Source organism: Gymnodraco acuticeps, unplaced genomic scaffold, assembly GCF_902827175.1.
Source record: "Gymnodraco acuticeps unplaced genomic scaffold, fGymAcu1.1, whole genome shotgun sequence".
In the NCBI taxonomy this organism is placed as follows: domain Eukaryota; kingdom Metazoa; phylum Chordata; class Actinopteri; order Perciformes; family Bathydraconidae; genus Gymnodraco; species Gymnodraco acuticeps.
Genome location: NW_022990911.1, coordinates 886,213 through 905,542, shown reverse-complemented (window position 1 = coordinate 905,542; position 19,330 = coordinate 886,213). Strand labels below are relative to the sequence as shown.

The following is a 19,330-nucleotide window of genomic DNA, read 5'->3' as shown; positions in this document are numbered from 1 at the left end:
CCCACTGTCATTATTTTCTACTGTGTCCATAAATCCATCCGAAGCTGGTATTTAGAGTACTTGAAACCTTCATGGAGACAGAACACCACTTTCCATGGCAGTGAAGGAACCATGAGGGGGTAGCTGAGTGCTAGAATCATCAGCCCCCCCCCCCTCGGAGGAATAGCCCACAAGGACAGCTAATAGGGAGGGGGAGATGCAGCTTTCCCTTCACGGGTAGAACTGATCAGAGCGAAGTAGACTCCTCTGCTGCCTCGACAAGTTCCCTGTGCCGTCCTGGCTTGCCGTGTCTTTGTCCCCCCAAATCCGCTGACAGCAGCTTCTGGGCTGCCTGCTAGAGAGATGTCTTCCTCCTCCTCGTCCTCCGGCCCGCTGATGGCGGCTTCCGGGTCGATGCTGTAGAGATGTCTCCAGGGTCCTGCTCCTCCAGTCTGCTGCTTCCGAGTAGTCCACGTCTGCCAGGGCCATGTCCGTCCTGATGTCGTCCCCTGGTCCTAGTAGGTGGTTTCCCCGCCGCACACTGGCTCCCGTGGTACGAGCTGTCCCCCTTTTCTCCCAGGCAGACGGCATAAGAGGTCCGCTGGGTCACTCGGTCGGGGTCGGAGAGCCTGGGGTTGAGCCACTTTGTCCTGATGACTTTCAGCCAGACGAACTCTGCTGTCGGCCTCGTGCTTCTCGGGTCCCCCTTTTGGCGCCAGCGACCTGTGTGGAGAAATCTGATACAACTCCCTCAAGCCTACGCTCAGCTGTTTTGACCCACTTGGAGCCTGTTGGTGGGGTGTCTTGAAACAACAGCCGTCTGTGAACAGGTTTTCCTAATTAATTGTAGACCTCCTATCTGCCAGTGCAGCTTCAGAATCTTAATACTTGGATTGTGCCAACTAAATAAGAACCTCAACATCTTTAGATAAACTAAATAACATATTTCAATAGCTCTGAATTTCTGACAAGCATCCGTGTTTATTTTTAAATGAAATCCTATTTAAAATCCAAATATAATATGAACTGCCAATGTTTCTGGCAAAGAAACACACTAATGTTATGGATTCAAAAACAACCAAAATCACGATACTAACAAAGTGAATGATTTCCTGGTGAAACTGCTTCTACCTGTCAGTGCTTAGATATTATCACGCTGAAAAAATGAATACAGAATTCCAACAAACTGTCATCAAATGTCTTTCTATTATACATTTAGATGAAATGTATATCCCCATAATGACCTAAATAATAAAGTATATGGCTTTTACTTCTTTACCAGGCTAGTTACATGATGTTGTCTAAATTAAATTCTGTCTCAATACACTACTATGTTTTAGCTTTAACTGTAATATGTTCTTTCTACATTTCAAACCTCAGTTACTCTAATGTCTGTTAAAATATTACAAAATTGTTTCATTATCACAGGTCAACTTCTTCGGTTTCACAGTAGCCCCTTGGCCACTGCTTCTGTGTTACCTGTTATAATTCAAATCAATATTTAGAAACATCTCAACATTCATCAAACAGTATCTTATCCCCAGATATGGAGCAGGTTAATTACATTCAATGCTCAGTTTGAACATCTTGGTTGGGGCGGAAGGTTTCTGTCAATCCTTAAAAGAAAAATTTAAATTGTGAATTTTACAGCCATGTTGACATTTATACATTATACTCACTCCCCCCTTTTACACATGAAATCATGTGTAACAAAAGCCTGTAATGGGAGGGGAACAAAAACTGTCAGGTAATTGGTTAGGGACATAACGAACATTATTATCATTATTTCCACAGTGAACACTTCAGTGAAAAGAAGTGTTCCTCTCCGTCCTTCAGGCCTAAAAGAAACAGAATCTTCAGATTGTAGTTTTACATTTGCAAACCGCCAACTCATGTGAGAGGAAAATATCACATGTGCGGTTTCCCCTTTTTGTGGAATTTTTAGGAAACCTCTCGTTTCCCTTGGAGCTCCAAAATAATATGTTAGTCCAAAAACATGCTTGGTTAGTTATTGTTTTAGAATCATGCAGTTACACTGATCACATGCCGGCATTCATTCACACTCACACTGTCTGGTTGTCATGTCAAGTTTGGTCAGGTTCACCCCAGAGTCAGTCATCCACAGTGCCTTGTCAAGTTACACTGTCGGTCAGGGTCAAAGGTCAGTTGGTCTCCGTCTTTTTTGGCCATGTGTCGTGCTCTGCAGAGACTTTGACATTTCAGCATAGGCCAGTATCCTTTGTCTACAAAAATATGTCACGATTTCAACTATAATTTTCAAGATGATTCTCACTTGTCATTGGGACTTCTGCCTCCCACTTTTCCTGAAACTTGGTACAAAACTCACTTCCTTCGAGTACCACTACTAATTAAAATGTCTAATGATCTATTTCAGAAACTTTTGTACAATAACTATTATCTTGAGTCAAAACATTACTAGGATCTGTGTCGCTCTGCATTTCATAGCTCATTATAATTCTGGTCTACTTAAAAAACGATGTTAAACTCTTTAGCAGTGTGTGGAACCTTGGGTGTCCGAACATGCAACAATTACTCCCTCCTTTATCAAGGATTTAAAACCGAAGTCTGGTAATAACTATGCCACAATGGTGAAATCAACACTTTAGATTGGAATTTAATATGTGGCTTGGCACTAGCCATTAATACAAACAAAGATTTGTCCTATAGAGTGGTTCCTAAAACTATCCTTTTAATGGTGATCAATATTGTAACCAATGAGATCACTACTTTATTCACACGTGAATAAAAATGTCTTAAAGAATGAATTGTTAACATGATGAAAATATTGAAGAATATACTACTCTGTCAGTGTGTTTTAGGATGATTATCATTTTACTTTAATAGTTTCCTCTTTACTGCTATTTTTAATTTACCAATTGATTAATAAATCTGTCTGTCTTTACGTATTTATGAAGTTAATTCAAGTTATTTAAATGTGCGTTTCGTGAATAAGTGTGTTTATGTGTAACTCACTCATTCCCGTTCTCCTTTCCTCCTCCCCTGGTTTTCTCAAGCCGTGACCCCGGCCTCCTCACTTCTAATCGACCATGCCAACTCCTCTGATTCTGTCTTCTCTTCAGTCCATCAACTGTTGAATCCATCCGCTGTTACTTTTGTAGGCAGCCATTGGCCCAGTCACATCTGCAGCCCCATCATGCCACTGTTGTTGCACTCCTCCTTTACAGTCTCTCTGCTGTTTTTATGGAGGGCGGATTCTGCTCTCATGTCTATTGTGCCAAATCTCGCGGCGCAGTTTGGAACTTCATGTCCTGTTTGAGGGACCGATGAGAGTTTGCCTCTTTGTCAGCATACTGGTTTGGTTCTGGATGCCTCAGGTCGTTGTTGGTTCAGCTCTGGTTCTCTGTCTGTACGATGGAGAAGGAGGAGTCTCCTGTTGGGTTAGGTCTCGTTGTCTGCTTGGAGGGTCGGGATCAAAGCCTTTCTAACTCAGAGGGGGAGTCCAGGTCCCGGTACACATTACCTATAAGAAGTCTAGCCCACTGATGTTAAATAAATCCAACCCTTTCCACTCTGTCTCTTTCTAATCATACTATCTGTCTTAGTTGTTAAATGCCATGTAAACAACATAATTAATGTCTACTTATGATATTACAAAAAACTCACTCCAAAAATTGTTTCATCCATTGTTACATATTTACCCAACACAACTCTGAAATACTTACATGTTTCCAGCATCACATATTCCACACACTATGAAAGAACATCTCCATATCTTCTCTCATTTTACATCCCACTGTTACTTCGAACAATAGTAAACCTGCAGGGCACACCAATCGGATCACAGTAATGAAATTTGAATCAAGTGTAGGCCTATGTCTTCTTTCCGAACATTTATTTATATTGTCTAAATTTGCAAACAGTTCGAGTGTAAAATGTGTTTTGCACAATGTATTTACACTACAGATTCTTGAGTTTACTCATCTCCTGGTGCTGTCGTTGTAAAAAATGTTCAATCCCTTATTGTTTTGTACCAGTTTTCCAAAATCCGTTATAATTAATATACTGGGAACGTGCTTCCCGTCTTCAATACCGGCCAGCAATGTAATGATTCAACTCTAAGCTCGCATAAGTTTCAAGGGTGTGATACCCCCTTTCAGCCACTAGATGGCAGCAGCAGAAGTTTCAAGGGTGTGATACCCCCTTTCAGCCACTAGATGGCAGCAGCAGAAGTTTCCAGACAAAGGGAAACGCTCTACCTTGGTTTAATATATAACAGACCTCTGGCTTTAAGCTTTTAGCATTGGTCTGTTATTTAAACCCCAGTTTTAAACGGCGACTCGATCTGATTTATCGAGTTTCCAGGTTTTGTCGTGCAGGAATCAAACCTCGCATAACAAACTGCACCATCTCTACGCCACTCAGGAATAATCTACCTGCAGATCCACGCCAAACTGCTCTATTTTACGTCACGCAGGACTTTCGTCTACCTGTCGATCAACGTTTACGTTTTGTATATAACTTTCCTAACATAGTAAAATATGCATTGTATATTCCATTTAAACTATAAAAACACTGTGAAACGCCTACAGACAATCCTAAAGTTTTAGCGTATCCAATTACAGACAGGCGACTTTCATCGTCTGCTTACCTTATTTGCAAAGTTGCAGAGTCCTGCTGATTGTCTGAGATGTTTGAAAGCGTCTGAATTCTTCCTCAGCTTCGTTATCTCTAGACGTCGGGTCACCATTTTGTTAGGGATTTGGAGGGATAACTGGTCCGCTTTTCAAATCTCCGCGCGTTCCTATGAAGCTGGTTATAATACAGGAAGGAATCCATAGCTACAAAGTAACCGTTAACAATAATCTACTTTAATGGCAATATGACAATGCAATACAATCATTACAATACAACATGATATATTACAGTTATATTGTAATGCTTAAGGAGTAATACCGGCTTACTCCTGCACTCGTTCGCATACTGCAGAGCTACTTTCACCCGAGGGCAGCATGTGAAGAAGAGGCCGAACGCCAGGGATCCTCCGGATATATACCAGAGTAAGAAGGAGGGGTTTGGTGTTAGGTCAGCTGGTCATCTTTTCAGGTCATCTCATTGGGAGACGCAACGCTGGCCAGCAGGAAACCAAACAGGCTCACCTTACAACCAAAGGTCTCAAGGCCTGCATACCTACACCTCCCCCACAGAGCAATAAAACCCTGTTTACTCCAACCAGCCCAGAATGTTTATAGCCATTTGTAGTCCTTACATTTATGAAAGGATAAAACAGAGAAATCAATATAAAACACAAACACAGGTATTATTTGAACAGTATTCACTTAACTGCTACTATTGATAAGCACCAGAGAAACCCAAGGGACCTCTCTTAATATCACAACCACTGTAGCTTGTTCTAAGTTGAATGCAAATCAGGACATGCTCTCACCTTCCCCCATCTTCCTTTGTCCTCAAAAACACATGTCAACAGGCCCCAAATGCAGCTCACAGTTTTACCCAAATTATTCTCATTTTAAGCTTATCCATAGTTTGCTAACATGAATAAATACAAATATAACTCTACAACCCCCATAATTTTCATAGCCGTCTGTACCAGGCGAGCGATCTGTGACTTTGACTGCACTGTCAAGTTACCGTACCAGGCAGTGATACCATACCTAATGATGCTCTCCAACACTGCATGATAAAACAGCAGTGGCGAGCCGTGACTTTTCTACCTAGGCCCTCTGACCCCACCCCCCTCTTCCCTCGAAAAAAAAAAGAAAAAGTTTTTACGTCACAGCCTATAGTATACTTCAGCGGAATATCAAAACAGCGTCCCGGGGTGCAAAACGCATCAATGACAGCGACCCTCTACCACACAAAACAACACCATTTATATAAACACCTATCATGACAGGGCACCCACAGCGAAGTAACAATTACAAATGAATTAAGTCGGCACGGCGGCCCACATTGAAAATCACTTTGACTTACCTTTGATGATCAAATCACCTAAACACAAAGTCCATCCTCCTGTCTTTTTGGATGAAGAACTTGATGGCGTCGTCATGCAGGTGATCCTTTGCTTTTAAAGCAATCAGCAATTCCTTCTTGATCGAAATTAAGGCCAAGTCTGACAGTCGGACTTGCCCAGTCGTGGACCTCGAGTAGCTTTTTATGCGCTACAGCGCAGAGAAGGACCTCTCCACAGAGGCAGTGGACACAGGTATTGTCAGGATGATGGATGAGAGGGTGTACACCTGTTTCATGCTTTCACTCAGTCCTTTTTTGAGGAGAAACTGATGAATGTCGGCTGGGCTTTTCCCCAAAATGTCAGACATGCCGTACATCACGGCGAGTTCCGTGTGCAGTCGAGGCTGGTCGAAATATCCGCCATAGCTCTCCATCAAACTGTTCAAGGCAGCAGTTGGGAAATAGTTACAGTAATGCCCAAACTGTTGCGGGTCCAGAAGGGCCAGGAATTCCAGCTTTTTGTGGTCACTGAAGCGGTTGGAAATCTGGGTTAGCAGGCTGTCAATTACGCTGCAGTGGAGCTCCCTGTACCGTGCACGAACGTCTCCTTGAGCTCCACGGCCGCGCGGAGGACCAACCAAAGCCTGGGTTTCATCGTAGACGCTGTCAAAGTTCCCCTTCTCCTGTTCAATTTGTCGCTGTAGCTGATCCACTCTGGCCAGGCAGAACTGCATATCAAAACCTTTGTTCTGAAGTATTTCAAAAACAACATCCGAGTAGGAGAAGATAGCGTGGAAGGTTTTCAACCAAAAGCTGAAATCGAAGCTGGTAAGGAGGGTGATGTATCCATCAGAGCAATGAACAGTTTCGTCATCAAACTCTGTGTGATGGTCTACGATGTGCTCGAACACCTACGAGAGTAATGCTCAGTTTAGAAAAAACAACTTATAGACCTCCAGTAAACACTAAGATTAGCTTTTCATTTAATGTAATACTAGCATAGTTCTTTACCTTCATGTTTTTATGAGTGGGTAGTTTCCAACACTAAATCATTTCTTTATTATTGTTAATATTTCCATTACGTTCATTGTTATTATTATCTTACCTCTCTCAATTCCCTGGTCTTATCTGCCACTGTGCACACCAAGCAAGAATGAAAGCACCAGCGAGTAGGAGCTGCCCGTGGAAGCCTATGCTGGCAAATATCATCCAGTAGCTTGGTGCGCTTTGCTGAGCGGCTGAAAAAGGTGGCCAAGCCAGAGAGGTGGGAGAAGAAGACCTTACACTCTCTTATCTTGGAAGCTCCATTTGACAAAACGAGATTTAAGATGTGAGCATAGCAGTGAATGAAAAGGGCCTGTGGAATTGTTTCCTTAACTTTCGCTTGCACCCCATTCAATCCAGAGGCCATAACAGCTGCTCCATCGTAGCACTGCGCGACCACTTTGTCAATACAGCCACTCTCCCTCAGGAACTCCAGCAGCCGTGTAGCTATGGCCTCTGCTCGTTTGTCCTCTGTCACATCTTCGTACTTGAAGAAACGCTCTTTTATCCCATCGTCAGTGACATATCGAAGCACATATGACATCTGCGCCACGTTGCTAATGTCTGTCGTTTCATCCAACATGACCGCAACAAAAGGTGCCTTCCTCAGCTCCTCTTTCATGCTATCCGTCATTACACTAGCGACAGCGCTGATCAGGTCATTCTGAATCCTTGAAGATGTGCCGGTAAATACTGTTGATGTGGCGAGGTGTGTGTGCAGGTCGCTGTCATATTCTGCCACTAAATCCAGCAACTCTATGTAATTCCCCTTGTTTGATGAAGTTACACTCTCATCGTGACCTCGGAACGGCAACTCCTGCTTGCCCAAGTACACCACACAATTTATCAGGCGTTTCAAAATTCCTCGGTTCCTCTTCACCTTTTCATTATGAAGGATGACACCCCGGCGTTGTTGCTCATCCAGCTGGAGCTCTATCCTGGTGTCCCCAAATGTTTTAAGCCGAATAGTAGCTCTGAGGTGACCTGAAGCATTCTGATGGCGATGTGCTAATTTGGATAAACTTCCTAAATCAGAATATCCATCTCTGGCCCATGACCCACTGTCCGCTCCAAAAAGCAAGCAATCCCAGCAGTACAGCTTGTGTTCCCTGGTTGATCCGGTCATCCAGTTGTATCTGGCGTAATTGCCGATATTAAAATGCCTCTCGAACCGTTTGGTTTTTTGAACCAAATTAAGCTGTGGTGTTGGTCGCCCTTTGGTAATTAACTCCAATTTATCCGTGTAACTCATTCTTGAAAAAGACTCGGTTAGTAGTTTCGCAACGATGTCATCACTATCACTAACGTGAGCCATCGTGAATGAACGTATGCTAATTCCGCCTAGCTTGACCCGTTGATATATCACATGCATAAACTTGGCAGCGCAGCGGGCGGAACTTGTCATAAAGTCCGCGATAATAAAGCCCTCCCATTTAGAGGGAAGATATGATTGGTCAATTGTACTGTCACTTGACATTACTCTCTCGTTGTTTTACTATAGCGGGCCCTCTGTGAATCGCATAGAGGGCCAGACGAGCTTTTTTCATGTAACCCTTCACATTCAAACAGAAACTGAACAGGCAGATTCGAAGGATTTATTTCTTTGGAAATTTTATTTTAAATCCAATTAAATCAAGTTTTTTCGGTAAAAATATAACAAAAATAATATTTAAAAAATGTATATTAAAAAAAAATAATATATTTTTTAAATGTTTTTAAATATTATTTTTTAGAATATCTTAGGCCCTCAGAGAGGGCCTAGAGGGCCCTGACGGCTCGCCACTGTAAAACAGTAACATGAACTTCTGGTCGACTCCGAAAGCCCGGAGTCGACGCAGAAAGTACAATCGCTGTTGAAGTCTAGAGCACAGACCTTGAACATGCGCCTTCCAGCTGAGTGTATTATCTAGATGGACACCAAGGTACTTATAGGAGCTGACCTGAGATATGGGTTCATTGTGGATAACCACCGGGCTAAGGTCACCCACTGCCTTTGGGTCCCACACCATCTCCTCAGTCTTCTTCACATTCAGCACTAGATGGCTAGAATCACACCACTGCACAAATCTCTCTATTTCAGAGTGATAAGCCGATGAACTGCTGCCCTTGTGCATTAAGCCAAGGATAGCTGTATCATCAGAGAATTTGATGATATAATTCTCCGGGTGGGCTCTTGTACAGTCGTTTGTGTACAGTGTGAAGAGGACCGGGGAGCTCACACAACCCTGGGGGGCTCCTGTACTGATGGTCCGGGGCTCTGAGAGGGCATTGTTGACCCTGACTTGCTGAGTGCGATTGGTTAAAAACGAAAAATACCATTTCAAGATGAAAGGATTTATATTGATCTTTATCAGTTTTTGAAGCAAGATGTGAGGCTGCAGTGTGTTAAAAGCCGAGCTGAAATCCACAAACAGTAGGCGTACATATGCCTTAGGGTCTTCCAGGTGTTTAGTGACCAGGTGTGTGATGCTATTTAGAGCATCGTCTGTGCCACGCCCTTGCTTGTAGGCAAACTGAAAAGGGTCTAAATGTACATCAACCTCCATTTTTAGCAGCGGCACCATGATCCTCTCAAAACATTTCATGACAATGGATGTCAATGCAACAGGCCTAAAATCATTGTTTACCTTTGGACAAGGTTTTTTGGGGACAGGTTTTATTATTGATTTTTTCCAGAGGGTGGGGATGGTGTGAAGATCAACAGATTTTTGAAATATGGGACACCATGCTGGTGTCAGTTATTCTGCAAATGTCTTGAGGAGGAATGCAGAGATGCCATCTGGCCCTGTGGCCTTCTTAGTACAGGTGTGTTTGAAAAGTGATTGGACCTTTAAAGGGTCAATCACCACCCTTTCATCCTGGTCACTAGCAGGGATTGTCTCTACGATGTCTGTACATTCAGAGGAGAAGTCCTGGGTTTCAAATCTCATGTAAAAGTCATTCAGTTCATTTGCTTTTTGCAGGTCATCAGAGGTACAGAGAGTTTTTTTTAGCTGGGGTCATATTTGTGATGACGGCTCATATGGGTCAGAAATATGACTCTCGTTACCACGGAGTGGGTTGTTTGTTTTTGAAGAAGCCCCTACTATTTTAAAAAATAGGCCTAATGTCAGGGGCCTCTTACTGTCTACTTCTGCATGTATTCACATTATATGGACCATGTTTCCACCTGGTGAAACTAGAGGCTGCACGGAACTCAGGCTACAATACAACCATGTTGTTCTGCTCTAACGATTCAATTTATAGATTCTATATCAAAACAGTTCGTTTTTATTGTTTCCAATGATAACGTCACCTTAAAGAGCCTGTGACAGCATCCCAACAACTGTTGTGCAATGAAATATTGGGCTACTAGTAATCTCGAACCGTCAGTTTAAAAAAGAAAAAGCGATACCGTTCCGTTAAATATCAATAATTTCGAACATCGCGGGGAAATTCCTTCGACTCATTTTGAAGTTTTGGGGGAGCCGGAAGTGACGTCAATGCGGGAATGCTTCACTGTGCGGCGAGAGAGCTAAATACGGACAAAGTGTGTTGTCATGCGTAGAAATGGTGAATTACAGAGTTTAGGCACGTTAATAACGTTTTAATGAAGTTGACTACAGTATATTCATATTTGTCAGTGCTTTCATGTCAATTCGGCGAACATCAACATAAATGATCGTGGTGAAGATGATGATTACATTAGGATTAAAAAATCGGTAGTGAGAGCTACTGAATTTCCTCCCGTAGGATGTGATATAAAAACAAATCGATTATTTTTGTAGTTGTAAACTCAAGTGGATGAAACTACATGTATTAGTGCTTTCATGTCAATTCGGCGAACATATGATACATTAAATGATCGTGAGATCTAATGATGATTAAAAATCGTTTGTTTGTGCCGGTCTGCATTTCCTGATGAGAAAACAAACCGATGCTTTTTGTAGTTGTAGTACACCAACATGGATTAAACGTGTGTTTTTTTCACCACAATGTTGGGGAAATTAATGGATAAAATGCACGGATTATTATTATTATTATTCCCACTCCGATCGGGACACTAGGTCCACCGTTTCCCCGCAGCGAAGCTCCCCCCGTTTACAGTTTACGTGGGCTGGGTGCAGTGGCGGACTGGCCATCGGGACGAATCCAGATGGGCCGGTACCGAAGTGGGCCGGTCGGATAAGTCACTAGCACATCCCCCATAGGCGGCGCGTGAGGCTCAGGTTTGGGAAGGCTAAATAACTTTTTTTACCTGACGCTGCCCGCCTCCGGAGTCTATAGAAAAGAGATCAACTCAGTGTGCGGAGTTTAAATCTCTCAAGTCATATTACAGGATAAAGGAAATACAGTTTAAACTGCCGTAGGCCTATGCAGAGAAGACGCCGACGTGTCGCACTTGTAGAGGAAACTTCTGTGTAGCTATGTAGTGGGAGTCACCGACTCAGGAAGGAGACACGGGAAGAGCAGTAGCTTTGATGTCAAACACATGATGGTTTATTTGGAGTTAACGGCCGGAGGATTCACATCACAAGTCCAAGAGTCAGAGGTTCTGACTTCACGGTAGAGTTGCCACGTCAATTCTGGAGAGCCTCTCTCTTGCCAGCCCATCTAACTGGTTTCGCAGAGAGTAAACAACATATTTGAGAAGATAGCCTAAACAGTGTGGGAACACTGAGCTACTTGCCTCGGACACCTATGACCTCGAAGATTTCACCTTGGAGTCCACAAATACAGAGAAGGAAGTGTCCCAGTGTACCCACAACACAGACCATCTGTGACCCAGTATTGACCGGTCACAGAATGGGAACAATAACATTATTGGCTAAGCAGCCTGTGTCCTTAAAGAAGGTAAACAGACATCAAGGTTTGTCCTGTATGTCACATCTTGGCGTCTGACAATTATTTCCATAACAGTCCTCTCTTTTTATCATTTATGATAACCTAAAAACATTAGTCTAATAATAATTTGGTCAATAATTAACTCAATAGGCGTCTCCAGATTCGAGTGTGGTCTCACCTTACATTAATTACATCACAAAGTAGAATAAGATTGAAACATTCAATCACAATGATTGATACAGCCAATCATAATAGGAAAAATCATCTCTCATCAGTGTTTGATCATCTTTTGTCAAAAGCATAATAATGAACACACATAAAACACAGGTGCACAATGGCTAAATATTTGTTTTTAAACTAATATCTTTTATCATTTACCATTAGTTAATTTCATTCATCAAACTATAAAATCAAAACCAGCTTGCCGCTTTAAAGATTTACTTCAAGGCAATCACTAGTCAAAAGCATTTTAAAACTCAGGATCGTAAGAGATCCAGCTAAACATTCACAGTTAGAGTATAGAATTCACAATGGTGATTTGATCAATCTGTAATCTGCAAAAGTGCAGTGTCCTCAATTTTAGGATTACTTTTACGTTTACTTAAATACGCTTTAGTCAAGAGTAAGGCACTTAGTGAAATCAATACATTCATTTTAGTCAAGTACATTGTTCAAAATCTGAAAAGGAAAAGTTAGGCAAATATTCAAAGACGTTTGTAAAAACCTGGAAAGGAAGGATTAAACATTTTTAAACCTTGAATTATTACATTTGTAAATGCTACCACTGATCTGTACCAAATTAAGTCTATCAAGTATTCCTATTAGCCATACTTACCTGAGCTACTTATGGTACTTGGAAAGGATTCTTCTGTGTTTATCTAATGTTGAGAATATCAATTTCTTTAAATTATACTTCTCTAATTTGAGGATCAAATATGCTACATAATTGTTATATGAAATATTATAAATATTTGTTTTGGGCCAAAACTGAAATTAATCCAGTACTTGAAACATCATTGTAGGTCTTTCTATGCATGGATAATACATTAAAGAGTAGTGTTGTTAAGCCTGATTGCTGGATTCAAATCCACTAGAGTGCATGTACCTATCCAGAGGGGAGCCAGAACTTGATAGAGCTTGTCGCTGCACAACCAAACGTAATCTTGTGGCGAGCTAAACCCCACATCACTGGGCCAGGCCAGTTGTATTGCTCACGGTTGCGTTGTCGTTTTCCCAGGCGAGCCGTCATCACGAGGTGGGAATGCTCCATGGGGTGTGTGTGTGTATTCCTTCGGTCGATTTTGTGACACGGACAGTCAGACTCCGCACACCGGTAACACAAACGAGGAACCAGAGGCATATGGAACCGCTCAGCTGGCACTCGCTTGGGACACCTTGTGTGTAGTGTGTTTTGGTGTATGTAGTGCAAGTGTGGTGCAAGTTGGTGATTAGGACACATCACTTGTTGTCATCTACTTTTGTTGGTGATTAGGACACATCACTTGTTGTCATCTACTTTTGTTGGTGACTAGGACACATCACTTGTTGTCTTCTGCTTCTACCGTTTCTCCTTTCCTGTGACTACGACCTTGCAGTGTCTGGCGTGGACCCACGTAGCTCTCTCTCTGACCCTTGGCCTTCAGAGCTGTCCTACTGTAGTTATTGGGTTAACACTTGATAGGGATGTTTTCCTGAGTGCAGACAACTCAAGGTAATGGATTAGCACATTATCATTTAAATACAAAAATAGGATAGGCCCCTCAGAATTATTTGGGAGCCTTCCTGACACATGTACATGCATAAATGTAAGGTTTGTGTTAGTCATTTAACATGCAAGAATCATAAACTCATCAGTCCAAAGTAGAGAAATGTTATTGTAACTAAAGGTGAGCTAGTCCCTGTGGATATCACCCCTTCTCAATGATTCTAAATGTTATATTAATTCACCATTTACCGTTTGATAACATATTAGTTTATCAGAAATATTTTCCTCTTCCATAAAACAGGTTTGAGAAATAAATGTTCCAATATAAAATCAATTACTCAATATAATTGACTCTTCCCTCCCTTTTCTTACATATGTCTCATATGAAATAATAACTTAGGAGTCTATTTAAGCATGGTGTAATCTATTACTCGAGAAGACTCAGTATCACCTGTGTGCAGCTTACAAAAAAACAAACAATTGTGAGAAACATATATGATGCAGGAACTGTATACCTTTGTTAAAAAAACAAAGCATATCTGATTTGAGAGGAAAAGCTTCATCCCCCTTAACATCTGAGTCACTACTGAAGGCATAGCATGAATGATAGTGGGTGTCTGAGGGTGTTATTACTGAGAAATGTCAAACACATTCAAAACCTTACATTTGAAAACAGGTTTGCATTCCTTCTCTTAAAATGACGTTATCATTGGAAACAATAAAAGCTAATTGTTTTGATGTAGAATCTATCAATTGAATCGTCAGAGCAGAACAGAATGGTCGTATTGTAGCCTGAGTTCCGTGCAGCCTTCAGTTTCACCAGGTGGAAACATTGTCCATATAATGTGAATACATGTAGAACTAGACATTAAGAGGCTCCTGACATTAGGCCTATTTTGAAAATAGTAGGGGCTTTTAACAGCTTGCCAACCTACAGGCATCCTCTGCATAGCAGTATGAATAGCCTTAAAAAAACAACCCACTCTGCGGTAACGAGAGTCATATTTCTGAACCAAATGCCCTAAGTTAAGCCGTTAGTCCCATCTGACTGACCCAAGGGTTGGTGCTGGTGTGACCGGGAGGCTTCCAGGTGTTCTTTCAGTTCATGGCTTGGTGGGGGGAGTGGCCCACGTGAGACAGTATTGTTCAGTCTGAGGAGCGGCATTGTCTCTGGAAGCAGGTAATGGTGTCCATTCTCAGACCAGACCATTAATGTCATTTCATGTAGAGCAGCCATAGCATCTCTGTGACTGCACTCAGAACTGTGTCAGAACTGGGTGATTCTTAGTGAAGCCGTCCAAGGCCATAGACAGAATGGAACCACGTACCAACAAAAGGGACACAAGGTCATCAATGTCTCTCTTTACCATTGGCCTAATTGCACAACAAATTAGTGGGAAAAATGTGGAGCACTAATCCATCATCATGTGAAATGTTGAGTTAATCTAAATAATTCCTTATGGGTTGAAATCAAATTAACATTAGAACTAAAGTCAGTCATAATTGGACTTTGCACAGATCCGAATCTAAGCAATACACCATTTCCCCAGCTCTGTAATGAAAAGGATAAGAAGATTAGGTACATTACAGGAGTGTTCCACACCCAAACATGCACACTTATCTTATTCTAGTAGAGATTAGAGGACAAGGTCTAATGTTGTGAACAAAATGATCAAATCAAAGTTATTTTGTTTATTGTTATGTACCTAATTTAATTTAATAATTAATCTTGAATTACTAATAACTTTAAAGAAGGCAGTAATTTACAATTTGGATGAAGTGATTACTCATCCAAAGTGTGTGTGTGTGTGTGTGTGTGTGTGTGTGTGTGTGTGTGTGTGTGTGTGTGTGTGTGTGTGTTTATCTGCCCAAGGTTTAAAACATTTGGGACAGCACAGCAGTGAGAATGTTATGAGAACCAATCTGTTGTTTATACTAAACTCGAAGGAAGCTAGATTGGAACATTTTAAATAAATCAAAACACTTGCACATTAATTAAATACATTTCACATTTAGCTCGAGCTGGGTTCAATACTTTTCTTTATGGTATTTAAAATTGGGCTCGAGTAGAACCCCTGGATTTGGCTTGCAACTCAAAATGATACTGAGTCTCTGTAGGACTTGGAAGTGTTATGATTCAAAGTGCCTGTGAAAGAGAGGCCCTTGGAAAACAACATCTATTTTTTAACTGTGATTACTTATTTTAAAGAAATTGCAACATTATACTTTTAAAGAATTGCTCAATTAATTTAACACATTTATTATGCACACAATAAAAACTTCAACAAATATATTGATCCTGGCTTAACCAGCGACCTTTACTCTGTTGTTCATAAGCTCGGTTTCAGAAAACTTGTCAGTAGGTTAACAACTATTTTAATTTTAGTAATGTCTATGGAGACCAATTGGTTGATACGAGAAATAATTTGAAGCAGTTTAATAAAGAATGTTAAACTATTTTTAAAACTGTAATTGAACTTCAACTTATATTAATTACCTGATTCCAGTGGCCAGTTGGAACAGAATAATTAACACAGTTTCCATTTTGCTGCAACAGCGCAAAAGGTTTCAACAACAATTAGTATTATGTCTGAGTCTTGTTCTGCTTATCTGCTTTGTTTCGGAATGTGTTCAATACATTACGTTTTTATTCATTATTACTATACAATACATAGATTAAGAATAAATGAAACAAATAATACAACATTGACCTAAAAAACAGATTTTGCAACTCTGATCTCCTCAGGCAGGTCTCTGAGGGTCTCGGGGCGCAGGACGGGCATAGGGTTTATACAAGGTCACAAAGATATCTTAACATTCCAGCAATACCATTTAAGAATGGATTCTTAAAGCAATATAATCTTATTTTCTTCTTACACCTAGCGCTCACCCTGAACAGTGTGCTTCTTGTTTACATTTTCCCCTGCACTCAGAGGCAGGACATAAAAACACTTTTTATTTTTCTCAGGTCATTTACTTTTGGTGAGATAATGAAAGTTTAGTTCATTTTACCCTGGCTATGGACTGATTCATTATTGTTACAAAACATACACAAGACGGCGGGACAAACCAATATTGACCCCCATACAAACAATCAGACAAACAAAACATGAACTCTTAATAAACACCAGCGCGACAGCAAAGCTCTTCAGCTCAATTTAGTCCGGATTTTAGAGATCTTAGAGGGGTGGGGAATTATCTCCAGTGCGGCGTCTTCTCACGCCTCACCCTTGCATACAAGTGATTTATCGGTGCCTGAAAGCCGTCCAAGAGCGGTAACTAGCTTATCCTCTTGCGACAACCACTAGGCTATTTGTTTCTAGTGGCGCTGTGCCCCCCCGATCGGAGCCCACAGACGTTTTTCCCTGCCCTTTCTATCCAAACAACAGCTCAGTTGACTGTAGTCCGTACGACCAGCCTATATATACTTGCTATCAAGTTCACCTCAAGGTGAAACACAGTTTGCCTATGCTTGCTTGCCACTACACACCTCTGATCAATTAGCCTATAATTGTATGTATGCACTCCTGACCGCCACCTGCTCCAGAGAGCCGTAGCGCATCGGGTGATGCACGCACTTCGCGCTGGCCCGTCTAACCATGAGAAAAGCGGTCCTAAACAACGAGTGCTTTTAGACCGTCCCGTTTGAAGGACGGTGGTGCCGTGAGTTAAAACCTATAGGCAATAAGCTGTGACTTTCTCCCTCTCAGCCTGCACTGCTCCAGCCCCACACACGGTGAGGTTTCTTTTACACACACACGCAAGGCTGCAGCTGGAGCCGTGTTTTTACAGAGAGGTGATAGCAGTAAATATCTCTGGCTGCTTATTTTCAACTGCTATGTTTGGCCGCTAAGACCCCCAAAATCCGGCGATTTGTCCAGTACAAATCTTTTACATTGCTTTCAATTCACACAGAAGCTCCACTTCACTGATGCCCTTTCTTTAAGGTATCTCTAAACATGAGCTGTGCATGCCTGTATGGCACTTCCGTCCCGAGCAGCATACACAGAGGAAATAAGCCAGGACTGAGTCCCCAGACACTGATCTCCTGGGTTTATCATCCCCAAATGTTCATTAACCAAAAGGAAACGCAGCCGATCAGTTTCACAGGTAATTTTAGGATACCGTCAATCACAGATTCTGGTAAGGCAATGTCCAAATGTAGATTTGAAAATCACACTTACCAGCCCTGTAGATTTATTGGCATCCTGCCGACAACGCCAATTTGTAGAGGAAACTTCTGTGTAGCTATGCAGTGGGAGTCACCGACTCAGGAAGGAGACACGGGAAGAGCAGTAGCTTTGATGTCAAACACATGATGGTTTATTACGAGTTAACGGCCGGAGGATTCACATCACAAGTCCAAGAGTCAGAGGTTCTGACTTCACGGTAGAGTTGCCACGTCAATTCTGGAGAGCCTCTCTCTTGCCAGCCCATCTAACTGGTTTCGCAGAGAGTAAACAACATATTTGAGAAGATAGCCTAAACAGTGTGGGAACACTGAGCTACTTGCCTCGGACACCTATGACCTCGAAGATTTCACCTTGGAGTCCACAAATACAGAGAAGGAAGTGTCCCAGTGTACCCACAACACAGACCATCTGTGACCCAGTATTGACCGGTCACAGAATGGGAACAATAACATTATTGGCTAAGCAGCCTGTGTCCTTAAAGAAGGTAAACAGACATCAAGGTTTGTCCTGTATGTCACATCTTGGCGTCTATGACAATTATTTCCATAACAGCACTTATCATTCATATTACATCATCAATCAGATCATCGATCATTTAATATCATAATATATCATATATTTCCTTATCTGAGTCAGCTTCTCCAGCCGTATCTGGCCGTGCAACACTTACAGTGTCACATACTGTATGCAGAAGTATTATTTTTAGCAACACATTATGTTGACGAAACACTCGAGTCAAATGTAATTAAAGTCAGATCCACTCGTGTCTTAGACGTGAACGCGCTCTCAGCTGGAGAGAGAAACCCTGGCTTGATTTACCGAGTTGATAACCAGCGTCGTAGGACCGCTTAGCGAGATCTCGTTTGTTAGTTTGTTGTTGTTAGTTAGTTTGTTACTCAAACATATCCAGGGTCTGTTGAACTGGCTTCGTAGTACAGGGCACAGGTGGCTGGCAGCGCTAATGTCAAAGACACAGACATTGCATTATATTTGTATTTTACCAGGATGCAGTGACACAAATATTTACATATTTACATTTACTATCTACAGCACCCGCCGCCCCTGACATCCCCCACTCCCCCCGTTGACAATTTACTAGCGGTACCGAAGTGGGCCGGTCGAGAGTCCCGGGATGATTTTTAGTCCCAGTCCACCACTGGCTACATGACCGTATGATCGCCCATATTGACGCACCTAATTCCTAAACTTCTAACAGATACAACATAAACCGATCCTTCAGCCTCATATGAGCTCTCAGACACGTTCAAAATTAAACTGTCTGAGCTGTCATCGCTTGCTGCTGGGTGCGCCATCGTGCGTTTACATGCAGATGCTGGGATCCTGAACGGTGCAGCTGGAGCGCTGTGCCCGCAATGACGTCACACGTAATTTGGCGGGACTTGAAGAATCCCCGAGCAGATCCAGGAAATGGTCAACATTGAAGGGCAGATTAATGGTTATCAAAGTACAAATATCCAAAATCAGTTCAGTAACGGTTTTCAAGGGGACAATATTTACTCAAATTGATGGGTTTGGATGATGGGAGAAACTCGTGTCACAGGCTCTTTAAGTGGAGGAATGCAAACCTGTTTTCAAATGTAAGATTTTGAATGTGTTTGACATTTCTCAGTAA

At 41.9% G+C, this 19,330-nt stretch overlaps 1 protein-coding gene across 1 annotated transcript in view; it reads right to left on the bottom strand.

Annotated features, from left to right (window-relative positions):
* The window catches only part of LOC117557920 (zinc finger MYM-type protein 1-like), a 39,058-nt gene extending 30,481 nt beyond the window's left edge, over positions 1 to 8,577 (bottom strand). The window contains 2 exon segments of the mRNA XM_034233915.1: positions 5,979 to 6,842; positions 7,037 to 8,577. Of these exon segments, the coding sequence (XP_034089806.1) occupies positions 5,979 to 6,842; positions 7,037 to 8,452 (2,280 nt within the window). The 5' untranslated portion in view covers positions 8,453 to 8,577.
* Positions 8,578 to 19,330: the final 10,753 nt, after the last annotated feature.